Source organism: Anarhichas minor, unplaced genomic scaffold (genome assembly GCF_050575085.1).
Source record: "Anarhichas minor isolate MPS153535 unplaced genomic scaffold, ASM5057508v1 ptg000012l, whole genome shotgun sequence".
Classification (NCBI taxonomy): Eukaryota; Metazoa; Chordata; class Actinopteri; order Perciformes; family Anarhichadidae; genus Anarhichas; species Anarhichas minor.
In genome coordinates, this window is record NW_027466458.1 from 6,351,191 (window position 1) to 6,370,024 (window position 18,834).

An 18,834-nucleotide genomic window follows, 5' to 3' on the forward strand; every position below is an offset into this window, starting at 1 on the left:
TTGTCCAGTTCAGCTGTGGACACACAGTCTGTCCTTCAGGCATGGACTGCATCAGTAGTAATGGGACTCTGCGCTGTGCTGACCCCTGTGAGCACTACACCGTACTGGATGATGACTGGCGTTCAACGAATAACACATCGAATCAGATCATACACTGTGACTATTCTATTAACTGGCAAGGCTGGTATCGCCTCCTTCTGGAGCAAACCAGTGCTCATATTCCTGAGAGGTGTGTAGGAGGACGCAGGTGTGGAACACATGGTACCATGTGGATAACAGAGCCTCATCCCACACAATCAGATGAAATTGTAAACCGCACTGTGTGTGGTGCCTGGAACAACAACTGCTGCTCTTTTAGAACACACGTCATCCATGTCAAGCTCTGCTATGGAGACTACTATGTCTACAAACTTGTGAAGCCATCCGGATGCAGCCTTGCATACTGTGCAGGTATTGTTCCATTTTAAACATCTTTAAACTGTAACAACAACCCATAGGAACCCACGGTGACACAGTTGTCACAGACACTTTAAATATCCTGGAAAGTTCCTTACAAAGTTGTATCCTTGATTTTAACTCTTGAAGTCCCTAAGTGACACACACTGAAGATCCTGGTGAGGTCATGTGACGGTAAGTTAATTTGTGTACCAATGACATCACTTTCAAAATGGCTGCCTGGCTTGTCAGCACATTTGACAGAACTAGCTAATTTCAAAAAGCTTGTTTTTGTTGCTAAAGGTAAGTTTCAACACATTTAACAATTCTGATGCTTTCATAACATGTCCTACATCACATCTAAACTGTTCTGACCATGTTTATCAAACTAATTTATATATAAAAAGTTATGAAAATATTGTTGTGACAGATATGTCACATCTGGCTTTTAAACTTATAATTGTCTCAGAAGAAACAATGTGACGTATTTGTCACAATACGAAAAATAGTAATGCGCTGCTCAATTGATTTAACTGATTCAATTCTTTTTAATAAAATGTCTTCTTTTGTTGAATGAAACTGAAATGAAAATGTTAGTGAAATTAATTTTGAAAGAATTATGAAAGAAAAATGTTCATATCAGTAAATAAAACGCACAAACAAACAACATTTAACTATCCTATTTTGGTCCTATTTCAAAGTAATTTCATAATAATTATTTTTTTTTGCAGTATGGATGAACGGTACAGTGTTCAGGATGCACTAAAGACATTTTCGTCTTTTAAAACAAATCTGGAAAAAGGTTTTTGGGTTAAATTTAACCATAGAAGTTATAGTTTTGATATGTGTTGTGGAAATGCAAATAAAAAGGTATATCTTTGTTACCAAGCAAAAAAAGGCCAAATTACTTGATTTTCAAATGAGGAAAAAACATCTATAGTAAAAGCCCAATGTGACATATAAGTAACATTTCAGATCTTTGGCACTAGGGGGTAGTATTTAGAAAATATTTTATATCCCCTATCATGTTCCTTTAAGGATAAATGGATTTGGGTTCTTATGGGTTAATTCATCAATTTAAGTGTTTTAGACTCTTCTTCTTCAATTGAATGGTCAAAAAAATCATCTGTTTTTTTTTTTATTACAACAGAGGTGAACAGAACAGTCCCTGCAGTTTCACCAACTTCACCTGATACGACACCAGCGGACTCCACCACCACTCAGGCTCCAACTAACATCACTAGCACAACAACAGCAGGCAACAGCACAACAGTTGAGGGGAAGGTCCGCCTGGCCAATGGAAACGGCTCCTGCTCTGGCAGAGTAGAGATCTTCCACCGTGGACAGTGGGGGACGGTGTGTGACGACGCCTGGGACCTGGTTGATGCTCAGGTGGTGTGCACACAGCTGGGCTGTGGCAGGGTCCTGTCAGCACCACAAAATGCACGCTTTGGACAGGGCACAGGGCCTATCTGGTTGGACGATGTCGCATGCAAAGGCAACGAATCAAAGCTCAGCGAGTGCAGCCACAGAGGGTTTGGATCTCACGACTGTCGTCACAGTGAGGATGCTGGTGTCGTCTGTGAAGGCAAAGGCAATGAAGTCTCTTTGTGTAACATGCTGTCTATGGTGTAACATTTAGCTGAGAGAATGTTAGTGACCACCACTGGAGAAATATAAAATATGTGCTTTACACTACTCTTTTTATAATCTGCAGGCTCTTTAGCCTTAAACACGTTTTGTTATTGTCAACAGAAAGCTACTGTGTGTTGTTTTTTCAAAGATATCCTCGTCTTCATGAGGTCCATCTTTCATGTCTCACATTAACATTATTATGTTGCATGTTTTTCTGTTAGCTGGTTCACCAGTGAGGCTGGTCAACTCTGACAACCGCTGCTCTGGCAGAGTGGAGGTTTACCATGAAGGACAGTGGGGGACAGTGTGTGACGACGGCTGGGACCTGATGGACGCCAACGTGGTGTGTAGACAGCTGGGCTGTGGCACTGCTCGTTCAGCACTATCAAATGCAGCTTTTGGAGAGGGCAGCGGACCCATCTGGTTGGACGATGTCCATTGTTTTGGACATGAATCATCGATAACAGACTGCAGACATCCAGCGTTTGGGGTCCATAACTGTGTTCACTCTGAAGATGCCAGTGTCATCTGTGAATGTAAGTGTCCTTTTATATTTTGAAATGTTTTGACGTACTGTAATACAATAAAAATGGCATACTGAGGTGAAGGTTTATGGAGAGTCTCGTCTTGGTGTCATCTGGTATATAGTGTTAACTATCTCATCTCATTTCTCTCACACTTTTATTTGGTGACCTTGTATCTTTCCCTGTAGTTCAGCGCCCTCCACCCCAGCTTTCTCAGCTCATTTGTGGTCGTGATAAACTCCAGGTGGGGCTGGATCTGGCTTCCTTCACATCCTCCGGTTTGAGCCCCTTCTCTGGGAACATGGCCTCCCGCAACTGCTCCTGGGCCAGAGTGAGCGATGGCGTAGTGTGGTTCGAAGTGGAGGCCGCGGCCGGTCCCTGTGGAAACACATTGAGGGTAAAGACTTACTGTTTGTTCTTTGCTGTAAACCTGATCGGGTCCTCCCCCTCTGACATAACCATTCTACTGATTCAAAATCAAATCCTCCTTTGTGTTGCAGACCAACGGCACACATGCCATCTACTCCAACAGTTTATTTATCTACCCAATGAACAACGCGTCCTTCGTCCTTCCTGTGAGTCTTCCCTTCTCCTGCGCTTATCCCCTGGACACAGACACCAGCCTGAATGTGGCTATCAGACCATTCCTGGCGTAAGCAGCCTTTTAATGTTGTTAAATAATGAAGCTCTTCTGTGTATAATTGTTAAGTGATTATAACATTTTTCTAATTATTCTTTAAACATCACATCACAGAAAATAGGGACAAACCTGGTGAAAATCTGATTTGTTTATATGTTGCTTTGAACCGTTCATCTTGGTGTGAACATACATTTCTGACCTTAATGATGGTGTTCAATACCTCAGCAACTTAGATAGCAAGATGTTATAGATGTAAGCACAGTCATGCTGATGCCTTCTAGATGTCAGTGAAGACCATCCAACATTTTCATATCATTCACAGTGGTGAGTGTGAAGAATCCAGTGGTACAGTGATAATAATGTCAACCAATGGTTTAGGGCCAGAGGCAGCAGCATGAGCATAACGGATGACTTCTCCATCATTCAGTATGGATAGTACTTCCTGTTTTAAAGGTAGAAACAAACTATCTTTCAGTACAAGAACTGAATTTGAATCCTGAAGTGAGGAGTTCAACAGACATCGGAGCAGTCGCAATGCTGTGCTGTAGAGTGGGTCCCTCCATCCTCAGTGACAGTTAGTCTGCTGATTATGGATTGAAGAACACGGCACAGTTCACCACAACAGCACAAGAACACCAGAAATGATATACCTGATCTAATATATCTGATACTAAATAGGTAATATATTGTGAAAGTTTTATGTTGCTGCCTATTGTTTGTATATGAATGGAATATAAGCAATATATTAGAAGATGAAGATGAAGATGAAGATGAAGAAAAGACTGGAGAAAAACACTTCCCATAAGACTTGCCATAACAAAAACAAATAATATTTTTCCTGACAGGCTGGATGGTGGCATTTCAAGCTCTGGTGCCAAAGCCAGCGCCTCCATGTTTCTGTTCCGCAACTCCAACTACACAGAGACTTATTCAGGGGGCCTGGTCACCCTGCCAGTGGGCTCGCCGCTGTACGTGGGCGTCTCTGTGGAGGAGAGAGATCCCATCTTTGCAGTAGTTCTGGAGGACTGCTACGCCACTCACTCGTCAAACCCTGACGGTTCCACACAGTATCCTCTCATTCAGAACAAGTAAGTAGCCCTATTGAGCCTCAGCGGGTGGTTTGTGTCGTATAATGGAAATTGGAGAAAAGTTTCTTGTATGGTTATGTGTAATTGTCCTGATGGCCCACTCCATCTCCCCCCCCCCAGGTGTCCCACTGACCGCCGACAGGTGTCAGTGGTGGAGAGCGGCTCGTCCCTCCGGGCTCGCTTCACTGCCTTGTTCTTCCTGCTCCAGAATGAATACAGAGAGGTTTACCTTCACTGCAGCCTCAGCCTGTGTGATCAGAGGAGCTCCTCTTGTGTTCCGGTAAGTCACATGTTTCACTTCATCAATAGCATCGATCCATAATCGGTGCTGCTTAAACACTGGGTTTTGATGGTATTTTTTCCCCAACCCTCTCCCACCATGTATAGCCTTGCACAAGAAGGAACTATCGCTCTGTTTCCAACTCTGAACCTCTGAGTGCCCTCACCATTGGACCAATCATTTGTGAGTATGAGCTACACACTCAGGGTGGATGTCTCAACACGATGAACTATGTGGAAATAATGATGTTTTTTTCTCCCTCTCTTATTTATCTACAGGGGACAAGTCACCTGAGTGAGCTGTTAACATATAACACAAACATATTCCTTATTGTGATCTTTTTTATCCGTAAGACACAAGATCATAAAAACGGGTGATACTGTATTGTATAATGAATCTTATTTGTATCATTCCTCAATTGTATTACCTTTGTAATTGTTGTGTGATTGAATAAAAATCAAAAAGAAACTATAGGGGTTATAAAGAAATTGACAGGACCAATATTTCTGTCTTCTTCTCTTTGTGTAGTACCAGTAGAGTCCTGAAGTGACTATAGTCAACGTGGGCTATATGCTTCATGTATGCTGTGCTTTTCTATGATGATGTTTTGCATTTGTTTTCACGATGCATTTTCTCTGTTATTTGGGCTAAGTTGTCACTAAGAATCTTGTCTTTACTCAAAATCATGAAATACTCTTTAGGCCAAATACATTTTTTTCCATATCATGAACTGTGGAACTGATTTGTGTGTATGTGGTATAAAATCAGTGTATTTCTGTTTTTTAAACAAAACTCTGTAGCTGGATGCAATACAGTTAACACATTAAAATGAATAAAATGAATTACCATGATAAGACTTTGGTCCAGACTGAAATTTGTCGACCACTATGATGAATTGCCATTACATTTAGGACATGCTATTCACGCTGGCCAGAGGATGAATAATGAGGTTGACATTTGTGTATGAGAGTGAAATGTTGTCACTTTGTCAAACTGGATTACAGCCACGAGACCGTGCCTGACTAGAGGCCACAGAGTTCACAAACGTCCCTTGACTATCTGACATACTTATCCCGTTCAAAAGGTGTTTTTCACTCTAAAATCTGGCAACCCTTTTTGACATATAATGGCAACTGCAGTTTGGTAAATGAAGTGGTGATTAACCACTGTGTTGTGGTTGGTCACCCTCCAGCTGAAGGTCACAGTATACATGGCTCTGCTCTATAGAAAACTCATAATAATGGCCAGTGTATGCAGAGGGTGTTTAATTTATTTGATTGACATGCCAAGCGCCCAATAGACTGGCTCGCTGGCACAGAAGGGGCGGGGCACCTGATGACCAACGTTTCCCCACTCGGGTTAAGGGTTTGGAGCAGTTGGGGCTAATTTCCGCTCGGTAGTGGTGACAGTCTAGATTAAGTAGCCCTCAGCCTTTCTCAGCCGACAGCCGCCGTCATGTCCAACAACAACGCCAGCAACAACTTAATTATCGCTCAAAGGGCCGTGAAGCAGCTCCGGTTAGAGGCCAGTATCCGCAGGATCAAGGTACGGAACCCTCAACACAAACACGGAAGACTGAGCCGACTGTTGAATGGCGGAGACACAAACTGTTGCAGAAATGACACAGACTGGACTCTTACATCACAGGTTCAACGAAAAGTGGTCTCCAAAGTTTACGCACAAGACCAGTAGTGACACATGAAGGGGTTTCCAGCTATAAGCGAACAGTGTCTTCCGTGTTTCACCAGCTGTCAGATGTGTCTGTTTTGGGGGAAAGCGTCACGACTTCAAAGTGTCAAAAGTATCGAGCGAAGTGACGCGTTTATCAAAGTTAAAGCTCCTCGGTGTTTGTTATCTAAAGCAAACAGGTTCCCGGTATCTCTCACAATGTTACACGGTAGACACACCCGCACTTGTATTGCGCCGTTGCTTGCAAATTATATGCAAAAAAACAACAAAAAGGGTGCCAGTTAGTCCGTGTATGTAAATGATATACTGCGTAAATATGACAGCAGGCCAGCTGCAGCATTACAGCTGTGGTAGACTGTTTATGTTTCCTCTCACGCGCAGTACCATCATCGTATGTCTGGCTCTGCAGGTGTCCCAGGCTGCTGCTGAGCTCAGGAACTTCTGTCTGCAAAATGCCCCCAAGGACCCCCTGCTGGTCGGGGTGCCCTCCAGCGATAATCCCTTCAGACCCCCGAAGTCCTGCTCCCTGTTCTGAGGTAGGCCTGCCTTTTCCAGCTGGGAGTAATTACACGTGATTACACTATAGGAAATAAATTAATTATACCTTCACAGTCGGTTTACATTTCAATTTAATCAACTAAATTCAGGCAGGCATTGAGTTCTAACATTTCACATGACATGACTTAATTGAAAAGGATTATTTTCATGATGGATTAGTCTGCAAATTATTTTCTTGATTAATCATTTTGTCTATAAATTGGCAGATAACAGAGAATAACCATCACAGTTTACCACGGTGACGTCTTCAGAATGCATGTTTTTTCAACCAACATCCCACAACTTAAATATATGAAAGTACAGCTATAATATAATATACATATTTACATACACATACACACATATTTACCATCAACACTGTCTGGACATCCAAATAAAAAGTGTTGAATTTTCCCCTTTTTTTTTTTTTTTTAATGTTCTCCAACTATATTTGTTTATCTACAGCAGAAAGAAAGGTGGAGGATTTCTGAATTTACCCATGGAAGGCTTTCTTCACTTCTACTTCACGTCGCTGTAGATCGACCAGCACCTCCTCTTGGGAGCACCATGGGACGGATGGGGTTTCGGGGGGGAGGGAGCTGCTCCACATGTTTGCCAAATTGAATGGTACCATAACTCCCATCTGTTACATTAAAGCAGGGCCAAACTCTACATGTTCAAAAAAATGTCAGCGACTCTAACTTGACTAATGATTAAGCCGTTCTTGGTTTACCTACTTTAACAATTTCCTGACCTAATGGTGTCTTTCTCCTGTCAGTGAAATTCAGCCCACGTGATTGGCTACTGAGAGTTCCTCTTGCATTTTGTTTGGCAGGTCAAACATGAATTTGAACCAGGTGCTCAAGAATCAGACCATTTTGTGTTATATATATATATATATATATACACACTGTATTGTAATGTGTGTCTTTAGAAAACATTAACTGTGTATGTGGCCAACAGATCTACTGGTAGCTTTTGAGCTAAATTGATTGGTGTCTTAAACAATTCATGTATTTGTGTTAATGGTAAAGGTATTATACTATTTGAAGGTACAGTGACATGGTACAGACGTTAACCATATCAGTGCAGGGCATGTGATTGTCCTTTCATTCAGTCTTGTTTTTTCTGTATATATTTAACAGCCTGTTAAGGTTGCTTGTGTCAGCCCAAATGTTCCTGTCTTCAATTAATAAATAAATAAAACACGTCAAGGCCTTACACTGTTGGACAGTGAATCCTGGTAGCAAATTTAATGTATATCACTTTAGATACACAAATGGCCAAACAGCAAATGTTAAATATATCTTTTCACAGCTTCCAGCTATTGTTTGTATTGAATGAATCACGCTGCAGTGACTTGTTGCGTTAATCGTTTTCCACACTGGAATCATATTCCAATCAACCAAAACTTGTACTACTGTTAGCCTTTATCTTTCTTAACTTTGCTACTTTGGGCAACCTTTTTAAATATTAAACTACTTTTCCGGACACTAATCAATTGTATGTGATTTTTGAATATCAATCTCTCTCTTTAACACTTTTTAATTGTTTATGAGACTTAACGTCATAAGCTTTTAGTTTGATTTTAAAACACTTGAACAGGTCGAAGAAGATGTTACGTAGGTTGCGGTCTCTTTGTTTGAGTTGATTGTGGGTCAGTAACCCGAATGTGTTCGTAGTTAAGTGGATGGGAAGAGTGTTTTGTAAGCCAATGAACTGCTGGACTAAATTTACTTTGTAAAAAAAAATATATTTATTATACTGATTTATTGATATTTGTCAGGAAAAAAACAAACCAACTGCTGGTCATACATGCTGTTTGCTCCACTTATTCTCTTAAACTGAATACCGTGCTCAAATTGACTTGATCGGTGACACCCAATTTCACATGATGTGAAATTCGGGCTTTTGCTCCATTTTAGCTCCTCACCATCATTGATATTTCCTTGTATTTTAAAAAAAAAAAAAAAAAAAAAAAAAAACAGTCAATACATTCACACCATGTGCACAAGTTAAAAGTTTGGTAAGAAGTTTTTGGACTGAATCATTTTAAATCCTGAAGCTTCAATCTCGTCCTTTGTTGATGGTAATTAGCAGAAGTGCCATCACCTGGAATTAAAAGCGGCAGCTTCTGTCTGAGGAAGTCTCACCTTTGTGCTCAGGTAAGGCACTAGAGACACGGGAACTGGTCCATCGTTACTATAGTAATTTAGTGGTATGTATGTCATCCAATTATGCGTGTACACATTGTCTTGATCATGTTGTGGTGCACGCTGTTTACATTTGCATGTGAGTAAAATGTCCCCTTGTTGCTAATATGTGAACATGGCATCCAGATGGCTTCCAGGTTTGGCCAGAAGAGAGTTGGAAGATGCTCGGAGTACTCGGGTAATACTGTCACCAAAAGCCTCAGACCATGAATGCTGGAAAGAAAGCAATCCAATCCACTTATCACTGTCTGTCCTTACTTCCCCCCTCACTGTCTGTCCTTACTTCCCCCCTCCCCCATCTTAACTTGTTGACTACAGACTCCTATCTGCTGAAGGATCCCAGTCCTTTGAGGGAGCTCTCTCACAGCACCTCCTGGTGGGCTGACAGGGAGGAGCACAGAGCGCAAGGAGACTGGGTAACAATGAATGCAACAGATTAAAGGGTTAGGGTTAACTCTTGGAGGGGGAACTAAACCTCTATCATGTAGGAGCATCTAAAGGAGATGGATGAGCATGTGGCCAGGCTTCAGGAAATGCTGAGATGTGAACGGGCCAAAGTAAGTTGCATGTGTGACGGACATTGTGGAATATCTTCCTCCCTGAATTTCCTCCCACTATTCCCCTTTCTCAAAACCATCTCTACCCTCTCGGCAGTGCACTCGTCTGCAGCTGCGGTGTAACCAGCAGGAGGCGGAGCTGAGGCTTCGAGAGCAGCACGTCAACAGACTGAAGGAGCGAGTGGCTGACCGACACAGAGAGAAAGGACCCTGTGAGACTCTCTCTCTCTCTGTCCTGTTACAGTTAAATTCACAAAAATATTTCCCCCACAGCTGTTTGCTTATATATAAAATATTTACTGAAACCACGCAACGTTTACCATCTTGCATTGTTCTACACAGCAATAGAGGTGTTGAACTTTCCACCTGGAGGTCGAGGCAAAAGAGAACAGCCAATTAAGTCATTCCAGTCTACCGCCAAGTAAGTTGATGTTATCATCACTTTCTGAATGTAGCCTCCAAATGCGTTCTCCACCTCTCTCTTCTCGCTAATCCTCCTTTGCTCCCTCGGCGGTGTAGACGAGAGGAGACAACACTGCGTCTGATGCTGGAGCGCAGAGAAGCAGAGCTCAGGGAGGCCATGAAGCTGCGCCACAGCCTCACCACTTTACTCCATGCACTCAGAGTCGACATGGAGGATGTGAGGAAGAAGAAGAAAGCCTTTTTAACTTAAAGCCCGTTCTGGTCAATGACTAACTGGTCATATTGGGCCAAAGAAAGGATGATTTTAAAAGTTATTTCAACAAAACCATTAGTTAGTAGCTGTCCATTGTATCAAATGGTATTCCTCAGCAGAGGCTGCTGCAGTGTCGAGTTAAGCAGTTAAAGCAGAGTTTGCCTAATACAAGGTCCATTTAGTAGCCATTGTGGAGCTTGAACGTTCATTTAGACGTTCATTCCTTGAACTTTTAAGCCACCGCGGACCAAACGTCCTTAAATTGTTCAAATCGGCTGAGGAAGGTCCAGTATAGTCATCAAAATCTCCAGAACGGCAACTTAAATGACCTTGTGTTGATCGTTTCTAAAGGGCTGTTTCCAAGGCTGAGTATTCAAAATGACAAATCAGTTTAACCTTCTTTTAAAGACCCTGTCAGACATGGTGGCTGTTCAGGAAGAAGTCCCGACTGATGACAAAAGGCTGGATCAAGCTGAGAGAGCGCTTGGTGACCATGTAACAGGAGGTGTGGTTCAGAGTTGGAGGCAGGTGCAGAAGAGACTTAGTGACGTCCCACCTGAAGGTAAACAATCTTCAAAGTTCTGTTTTGATTTGTGTGTACGTCTTCATCTTTCATTTATTTTTGCTAAACCAATGACTGAGGAGTCCAATATGTGGTTTGTCTTGACTGTGGAGGCCACAATGGCGTTGATACCGACCATGACAAGCTCCTGGCTCGACTAGAAACTGAACGGAAGGAGAGTCAACAGCTTGTCAGACTACAACAGCAGCTGCTGCAGGTTCATTACACTTACACACACATTTTTCTTGTATGAACTTTTGTTAGTCAGACTTAGAGACACTGCTTTTGTCTGTGTACAGGACAGCCTTGCTTCACCTGTCAACGCTGAACTGGCTGATTCCTACTTTCTGGAAGAGTGGGAACGTCTTCAGGTGCGCTGGGCAGAGCTCAATCATCAGCGGCGGACTTTTGAAAGGGAGAGGCAGTCCTTCACCGATGCTGCCATCCGACTGAGCCATGAGGTGACAGGACACTGTTATTAGTTTGCAAACTTGCCTTAAAGGGCTTTACACTCAGTGCATGAAACCTATGAGAAAACTCTGCAGAAAAAAAACGTATTGGGGGGAAAAAACTGGAAGAAACTTCCGGTAGAGCAAACAGAGGAGGGATCCCTCACCCTTTCTTTGTGCATTTACAGTACTCTATACAAAAGATCACAGCATACTGGCTTAAAAGGCGGCTTGTTACTCTGTAAATTGTATTCTTTGTGTCTACAGCGCCGTGACTTTGAGCAACAGAAGGCCTCTCTCCTGAAGCAGCAGTATCTGTGCGACTCCCCTCTGTCTGGTAAAGGAGCACCAAGCAACAACACGAGAGAGAGCACAGCACTCGGTGAGTATATTCAATTAAAAAGTGTGGAGCGTGGGAGAAAAGTCCTTAACGCATTATGTGCATGTGACTTCAGATTTCTCAAGTTTGGGGCCCACTGGCATATCTGACTGTCTTCCCACTACACCATCTTCCACCAAGTCGGGGATAGCTGCTCTTTCTGGATCACATGAGGGGAGATTTAGAGTTCAAACCCCAAGCACTCCTGAGCTGTACTCGGCCCTGAACCTGTCATACAACTGCAGGTTAGTCAAGTCCTGCTTTAACAGCAATGGCAGTGTACACAAAGAGAGAAAAATGAACCGTGAACAAACAACGTCTTAAGCTTTACCTATATGTGTTCACAAAGCATTCACTGTAATCTCAGTGCTTTGGATGAGTAAAGTCTGGCCCTGTGTGGTGCTGATAAAAATGAACTTTGGTGGAAACTTTTCTCCACTTTGGCCCAAATGAAACTGTGAACATGTTCACCATAACCACTGCTATACTCACTCCTCTCTTCTCCCTCAGAACCAGAGAGGTCGATGACCAGTCGGAGACATGGGACGGCCGAGTAGGCGGGATGGTGCACACACGACAGGCTGCACACCTAGACTGGTTTTTTTAATACCATTTTGATGATAGGTGGCGATTAAAAACATATGGCACCTTATTTCCACTTTTTAAATAATCAATAAAGGCTGATTATACTTGAAGCCTGTTTTTTTTTTTTTGTTGTTTTAAGAATAAAAATACCTTTTCTCAGTTGTTATCCAGCCTGGCCAATACAATATTTGTATAGTGTCTAATTATGACTGTTTGTGGATGACTGTTATTTTGTCCTCTTTGAAAAATAGTTCAGAATCTCGGTCCGTTACTTTTCTTTTACATTTCCCCTCTTGGCCAAATGATACGCCGTCATGGAATTCATTCCCACTGCTATGCTGATGATACTTGGCTGTTCCAATAAAGGTGAATCAACATTCCCAAATTATCAAATTAAATTAGCTAATAGCTAAATCTGGCACAAATCTTTCCTCATTTTGAGATTGTTTTTGTGCATGGGCCTTGTTTAATAGAAACTATTATTGTCCGATCAAGTGATAGTAACTCTTGACAACTGTTTGATATCCCAAAGTCAGACTGTCAAAACTCTTGGTCTGGCATTCGATTCAACTCTCCTTTAATCAGCACATTGCAACATAGCTGAAAGGTCTTTATTATCCATAGCTGATGCAAAGATCCTAATTAGCACTTTTCTATCATCCAGACTGGATTATCATAACATTTTGTTGTCAGGCCTGCGGCATGTTAAAGTCTTCAAATGATTCAGAATGCTGCAGCTAGAATTTGAACTAAAGCTGTCTTTAAAGGTTGCAACTTCAAATCTCTCAAATCAGTCAATACATTTTACACGAAATATAGACAAGATTCCAAACTATTCTTAGCAATGTTGGTATTTAATAGCATCCTATTCAATTTGAGACGCCTTAGGGGAAAAAAACGTTTTAAAAAACTGTGCACGAGGGACCAAATTGGCATTACTCCACTTGTTTGATGACCAGCACGCGCGGTGCATGAGCTCATGCGATTGGCTGCTAGCACGGGGGAGGAGTGTGCCTCGCTGCCTCTGATCACCACTTGTACTCAATTACCAATTACCAACTTCAGAACTTTGTGACGAGTGCTTAGCGCCATATGTCTGCGGCCTTTTGCATCGTTATTACAACGTCACCGACTCTACCCTCTTACTGAAAGAGAGTCTGGCAGACGAGACGAAAACATTTGGGCGAGAAGGAGCTAGAATGAACGGCATGGTTTGGGGACTCAAGCATCACCTGCCGCACTTCATGGAATCAGACAGCAAAAGTTTCCAGCCCTGGAGAGACTACATCGGACTGTCGGACACAATCCGAGAGATCCTGGTCCGGCATACGGACACTGAGTGCCCACTGCCAGCCTCCAAAGCTCCTCACTCAGAATCTGATAACCTGTGCGAGGCACTGATGCCAGTTAACGCAGTTTGCCGAAGCAGCGACCTCGGAGCAGACTGTGCGCCACATCTCTCCGCTGAATCTACGCTGCCAGGCACTTTGGCTGATCAACGTCCGCCTGGTGGTTCGTGGTACGCTACGAACACCTTTCGTGCCGATACTACAGACGCGGTAGATTTAAAGCTACTGCCAAGACCGTCAGGCTCCCGGGGACCGAAAGACCGCAAAAAAACCACTCGTTTCAGAACTCCGGACCCACCATTGCCTGCGTCACCTGAGCGCATGTTCTGCAGTTTCTGCAAACACAACGGGGAGTCGGAGGTGGTGTGCGGATCCCACTGGCTGAAGAACCAGGCCGGAGATGTCTTGTGTCCCTATCTGCGACAGTATGTGTGTCCTCTGTGCGGGGCCACGGGGGCCCAAGCTCACACCAAGCGCTTCTGTCCGAAAGTCGACAGCGCGTACAGCTCCGTGTACGCCAAGTGCAGACGCTGAACCAACAGAAGGCTGAATCCTCCTCTACCGAGTGTGGTTTTGTTTATTACCGAGTGTGGTTTTGTTTATTACCGAGTGTGGTTTTGTTTATTACCGTGTGTGTGTGTGTGTGTGGTTTGGTTTTTATTTGCATGCTTTGGCACGTTTGCTGTGTAGCCTTTTCGCTAATGCTGATTGGAGTTATTTTTCAGCTGGTCTTTTAGTCGGCCTAGCCTAACCGCGTCCCTTTAGACTGCCAGATATTATGTTTGGGAGGAGGGAGGGAAAAAAGACAAGTTTCAAAGGAAATATTACACATTTTTAAAACGTGGCCACCTGATGTCCAGTTTCATATCTCCTGTCCATGCATTGAAGGATTCTACTATCAAACCTTTCTAAGACGTACATTCATCAGTAATAGCTTTACTACAGCATATAGTCTAAACATCATGTGACCATGTCAGCATTTTAAATTTTTTAAATATGAGTGACTTGTTCTTGTTCTGAGGTGTAGAGCAAATACCTGTTCCTAAAGCATGTTTTATTTTGAATATTGTACCTGTGGCTTTTCTAAAATGCCGTTTCATCGCTAATCACTTTGTGGCAAAAAAAGTGTGAAAAATTGTGTGTAAAATGATTGTATATCTGAAGTTATAAATATCTAAATTCACCACATGTGTGTGTGCGTGTACTTTTATCACATTACAGATACTTTTAGAAAAATACTCAGCTTACTGATTTAATAAACAACCAGCTTTATTTGGGGAGAACAAGAAAAACTAAGCCATTAAACTGCACATTCCAGCGGTCAATAAAACAAGAAGTGACAACAGATGAATAGTAATTTGTTCAATGGCACACATGCCTTCATTACCCACAAACCACTGGGGAAACAGTAAAATCAGGATGGCAGGGACTTGATCCTCAACGTTTGCAGCCCCTTGAACTTTTACTGCTGCGGCGCAGGTTCTCCAGCTCTCTGTGAGTGGCCATCACCTTACGACTAGAAGAAGAAGACGAATGCTGATTCGCAGTTTAAATAACCTCATTCAATAACTTTCTCCTCTCTACGAGGTTTGCATTTGACTAGTCAGTTGGATTAAGGCAGGTTGAAAATGTTAAGTAGGGGATGAGTGACAGAGAAACGTAAGACCATTGTTCATGTTCTTATACTAGAGTCAGATTGTCTGACTTTGTATTTTTCCTCAAAGATTTACATTTTGTTTCTCGATTGTGGGGGAGTTGTATTTTGCTTTGTTGCCCAGAGTTTGCCATCAGTTTGCCATCCACCCACATCAAAGACTTCCATCAGGGCTTGATGGTGGTCCTTGGTTAAGGTGCCAAGCAGTCTACAGCTAACTTCACACTCCAGCCAATTAGAGCGCAGAGGTGGGTGTGAAGAGGCTGAAACTGACCAATGGTACTACGAGTCAAAAGTTCAACTGGGAAGAGAGAGAGAGAGAGAGAAAGAGAGGGGCCGGCACTGAACACAGAGGGAGTTTAGAGAACGGGGGTTAAGTGCCCAAAAAAGGAGGAGATGATGTTGGATAGAGAAGAACGAACTTTAGAGAGGAGAGTTCTCTGATGAGTCCACAGATCAGGTCTGTTGCATCTTCATGATCTTCCTCCATCACCACCTCCTCACTGAATAGAGACAAAGTAAAAAGTTGGATGGATGAAAAGTAAGTGATGTATGAGCTTGTAACAAATCCTAAATTTGTTGGGTTTTTTTCATTTTGCAAGAGAACTCAAATGTGTAGATATGACAGGAAACAAAATATTGATGTCTTCTTGAAGATAAGGCAAGGAATAAACAAAATTAAAGCTGCGAGCAGCGTTGAACTGGGCCACACATGTCGGGGCCGGTTGATGTGACCGTTGCACACTGTGCAGAGCTCGAGGCCCCTGGAGATGACATATTGAAAATGTACCACTTCCTGTGTCCACTATGTGGCGGTAGAGAACACGTGCAACAATTATGCCTGAAAATGCATATGTTTAATATGTCAAAGTACAGTGCCTACAAATGGCACATTAAATTAAAAAATGTCTGACTTCCTGTCGGGTTTACACTATGCATCCAAGACAGTCGGGGTTCTTGTGGGATTTAACCCCCTTTCCTACTTCCTTACGTCAGAATGATGGTGTTCAGCTGCGAGTCTGACACGTAATCCAAGTACCCAGATCCAAACGGGTCAGTAGTGTTCTTGCGCTGAGGGGGCTCAGCGTTCACAGTAGAAGGACCAGCACCAGGTTCACCATCAGAATCCCACTGTGTGCAACAAAAACAAATCAACCGTTTCTGTAGAGATAGACGGTAAGAAGTCATTTAAGTATGTATATATTTGGTGTTTGTTTTTGGAGAAGACTGTCAGTGTGTCAGCAATTTAGAAAGCAACTATCTGGCTTCTCTCTACCTTTTATAAGTTGCAGTGTTTTCCTTAACTACTTCACTAAACCGGTACTTTGAAGGTTTGTCCCACCACTCACGCTGTCTTTCTTCACTGGTCCACCGGGTGTCACTGCAGCCTCGCCGTGCTGCACCGCGCTGACTCCTCCTGACTGGGTGTGTGTGGATGAAGCACCTGCTTCGGCTCCGTCATCGTCCTCTGCATCACCGGTCAACTCTTCCTCTCTTGTCCTGGTCACTCCGCTCACCTGCAGAGGAGCAGCCTCCATTGCATCCCGCTTCTCAGTCTCCTCACTCTGAGTTGTATTAGAGGAAAAAGTGATGGCAGGACTTTGGTCGACTGCTGCCGACCCATCTCCCCCGTCTTTAATTTGCTCCTGAGGTTTTTCAGCTACAATCTCAGCTGTGCCTCCCTCGCGTTCCTGCTGCACCTGATTTCCCAAAAGCTCCTCCTCTTCCTCCTCTGCAGGTAGGTCTGACTTTGTGTCACCACTTTGCTCTGGACCAGGCCCTATGTCTGCCTCAACCTCACAACTAGTTCCCTTTGAGCTGCCTGGATCACACACAACACTGGTTCCATCTGAGGTAGTGGCAGCAATGTGGACTTCAGTTTCTGCCCTGTGTGTCAAAAACAATGTCATCAACAAGGGGGAAGTAACACATTTCATTTAATCCTGTTAGCGTAATCAAGTATCTTTTATGTTTGGAGTGTGTTTTCACTTATTAATCTAAATTATTCAAGATATTTAACACTACATTTGGATTCCTCACTACATTATTCTGACCTGTCTTCCCCTCCAGAGTGACTGGACTGAAGTTTCATCTCTGCTTTTTCCTGCTCTGTGACATTGCCTACTGGGACGGATAGTGAGGATGATAGAGACGATACGATCTCTTCCTGAGCTACAAGGTCGGCTGCGTTATTACAAATCTGCTTTCCGACTCTCTCCGGTCCGTTCTGCCCGTTTTCACGTTTTTTTGTCTGTAAAAAGTGACTCCGCTCCCTCTCCGTCAGACCACACATACCCATCCTTCGCTTCTTTTTGGCCGGTAACCCCGCTGCAGCCCCCTGTGCGGTTTCCTTGACATCAGTCATGTACACATCGCTGGGTTCTTCTTGACTAACTTCTTGGTTTTTCTCAAAATGACATTCAGGGTTCTCCTCTGCACCCGGTTGATCCTCCGGAGCAGCAGCATCGCCCTCTTCAGAGATCTGCAAGCAGACCTGGAGTTGATCAGTGCATGGTTGGGATGGTGATGCGTCGTATTCCTCGGCTGTCATTTCCTCCTTATCCTTTCCGCTCTTGTTGGCATCATTATCAGCATGTACTTTAAAGCCCTTCAGCTGAGAATCATTGCTAGGATCGGTGACTTTAGTCTCTTCTTGCTCGTCGAATGCTTTAACAGTAGATTCCTGCAGAGGGGAGTGGTGGCATTGTAACAGTGTGGCATCCACTGTTGTATGATTTCCTTCAGCGTCCTGAAATAATAAAAAGAATAGAATGACTTATCTACAATTTGGCCTGATAAGACGACAAAATGTGATTTAATTGTGTTTCAATCACTTGAATCACCTGATGATGAGGAGCCTGGACATCATCGATCTCTGAGTTTTCATCACTTGGACATTCCCTCTTCCTTGACCTGAGTGACCGAGGCTGAGGTGGAGCTACGCCGGCTTAACACATAACGATCAACTCAATTAAAATTAAAATGAGCCTATCAATGACAGTGATGCAATTGTACATCAAATATAATTTTTCTTCCAAAAAACAAATATAGTTTCTGTTCAACAGTAGCACATCAAAGTTAGCCCACGTAATGAGGTAATAGCAACTGCTTTACCACTGCTGTTGTTGGTCTTTGCTTTTGCTTTGGCCATCTCTTTTCCCTAAATAACAAAAATAAGTGAAACACATTAAGACAAACCATAGTAGGAGATATACAGCCCATACTTAACATAAATAATTCCCATTGTTACGGTTGTATCTGGTGAGTTTATAGCCAAATCTAAGTAATGTAAGTAAATATAGTAAATGCAGCTAGCTAACATAGTTACACGAGTTAACTGAGTGAAAGAGGAGAGTTGAAGATGTGACTTGTGTAATGTTACTGAGTGTGCTTGCTGAGTTTAAAAAACAACCAAATGATACTGATTAAGTGGAAAGATAGTGACAAAATGTCGCGTTATATATATTTTTCCCACTGTCATACATCCACCCACCTGAACCATACGGTCTCGCCTTGCAACGTAACGTCGGTGTTTTACGTCAGCACTGGGCGTGTGTCGTCTAGCCGTAAAGCGCGACGTGC

General features: G+C 43.0%; 5 protein-coding genes across 8 annotated transcripts; 4 read left to right on the forward strand and 1 right to left on the reverse strand.

The window, feature by feature from the left end:
- Window positions 1-41: 41 nt before the first annotated feature.
- On the forward strand, window positions 42-4,900 carry LOC142948715 (uncharacterized). Its single transcript, XM_076090850.1, has 9 exons — window positions 42-450; window positions 1,586-2,023; window positions 2,292-2,606; window positions 2,783-2,991; window positions 3,095-3,246; window positions 4,080-4,322; window positions 4,443-4,602; window positions 4,710-4,785; window positions 4,881-4,900. The coding sequence occupies exons 1-9, from the start codon at window positions 42-44 to the stop codon at window positions 4,898-4,900; spliced, it is 2,022 nt and encodes a 673-aa protein (XP_075946965.1).
- Window positions 4,901-5,942: 1,042 nt separating this feature from the next.
- Window positions 5,943-8,325, forward strand: LOC142948436 (guanine nucleotide-binding protein G(I)/G(S)/G(O) subunit gamma-10). Of its 2 annotated transcripts, none has more exons than XM_076090465.1 (3): window positions 5,943-6,147; window positions 6,701-6,827; window positions 7,297-8,325. In XM_076090465.1, the coding sequence occupies exons 1-2, from the start codon at window positions 6,058-6,060 to the stop codon at window positions 6,824-6,826; spliced, it is 216 nt and encodes a 71-aa protein (XP_075946580.1). In that variant the 5' UTR covers window positions 5,943-6,057; the 3' UTR covers window position 6,827; window positions 7,297-8,325. The 2 variants fall into 2 exon arrangements, with proteins under 2 accessions (XP_075946580.1, XP_075946578.1); XM_076090463.1 differs by having other exon boundaries at window positions 5,945-6,147; window positions 7,294-8,325.
- A 147-nt stretch (window positions 8,326-8,472) lies between these two features.
- LOC142948435 (afadin- and alpha-actinin-binding protein) lies at window positions 8,473-12,415 on the forward strand. Of its 2 annotated transcripts, XM_076090462.1 has the most exons (13): window positions 8,473-8,993; window positions 9,168-9,219; window positions 9,360-9,457; window positions 9,530-9,598; window positions 9,696-9,810; window positions 9,941-10,019; window positions 10,118-10,238; window positions 10,683-10,836; window positions 10,950-11,053; window positions 11,136-11,297; window positions 11,553-11,667; window positions 11,741-11,909; window positions 12,175-12,415. In XM_076090462.1, exons 2-13 carry the CDS (start codon window positions 9,168-9,170, stop codon window positions 12,269-12,271), a joined length of 1,335 nt encoding a protein of 444 aa, XP_075946577.1. In that variant the 5' UTR covers window positions 8,473-8,993; the 3' UTR covers window positions 12,272-12,415. The 2 variants fall into 2 exon arrangements, with proteins under 2 accessions (XP_075946577.1, XP_075946576.1); XM_076090461.1 differs by having other exon boundaries at window positions 8,473-9,219.
- Window positions 12,416-13,253: 838 nt separating this feature from the next.
- Window positions 13,254-14,741, forward strand: nanos3 (nanos homolog 3). The gene has a single exon (XM_076090787.1). The coding sequence runs from the start codon at window positions 13,449-13,451 to the stop codon at window positions 14,130-14,132; it is 684 nt and encodes a 227-aa protein (XP_075946902.1). The 5' UTR covers window positions 13,254-13,448; the 3' UTR covers window positions 14,133-14,741.
- Window positions 14,742-14,952: 211 nt separating this feature from the next.
- Window positions 14,953-18,782, reverse strand: LOC142948437 (uncharacterized). 2 transcript variants are annotated; one of them, XR_012953508.1, is made up of 8 exons: window positions 18,746-18,782; window positions 18,367-18,412; window positions 18,096-18,199; window positions 17,307-18,001; window positions 16,602-17,139; window positions 16,244-16,383; window positions 15,329-15,755; window positions 14,953-15,114 (listed from the first exon to the last, which is right to left on the reverse strand). XR_012953508.1 is itself a non-coding variant. In XM_076090466.1 (8 exons), exons 1-8 carry the CDS (start codon window positions 18,752-18,754, stop codon window positions 15,036-15,038), a joined length of 1,692 nt encoding a protein of 563 aa, XP_075946581.1. In that variant the 5' UTR covers window positions 18,755-18,782; the 3' UTR covers window positions 14,953-15,035. The 2 variants fall into 2 exon arrangements, 1 of the variants encoding a protein (XP_075946581.1); XM_076090466.1 differs by having other exon boundaries at window positions 15,675-15,755.
- Window positions 18,783-18,834: the final 52 nt, after the last annotated feature.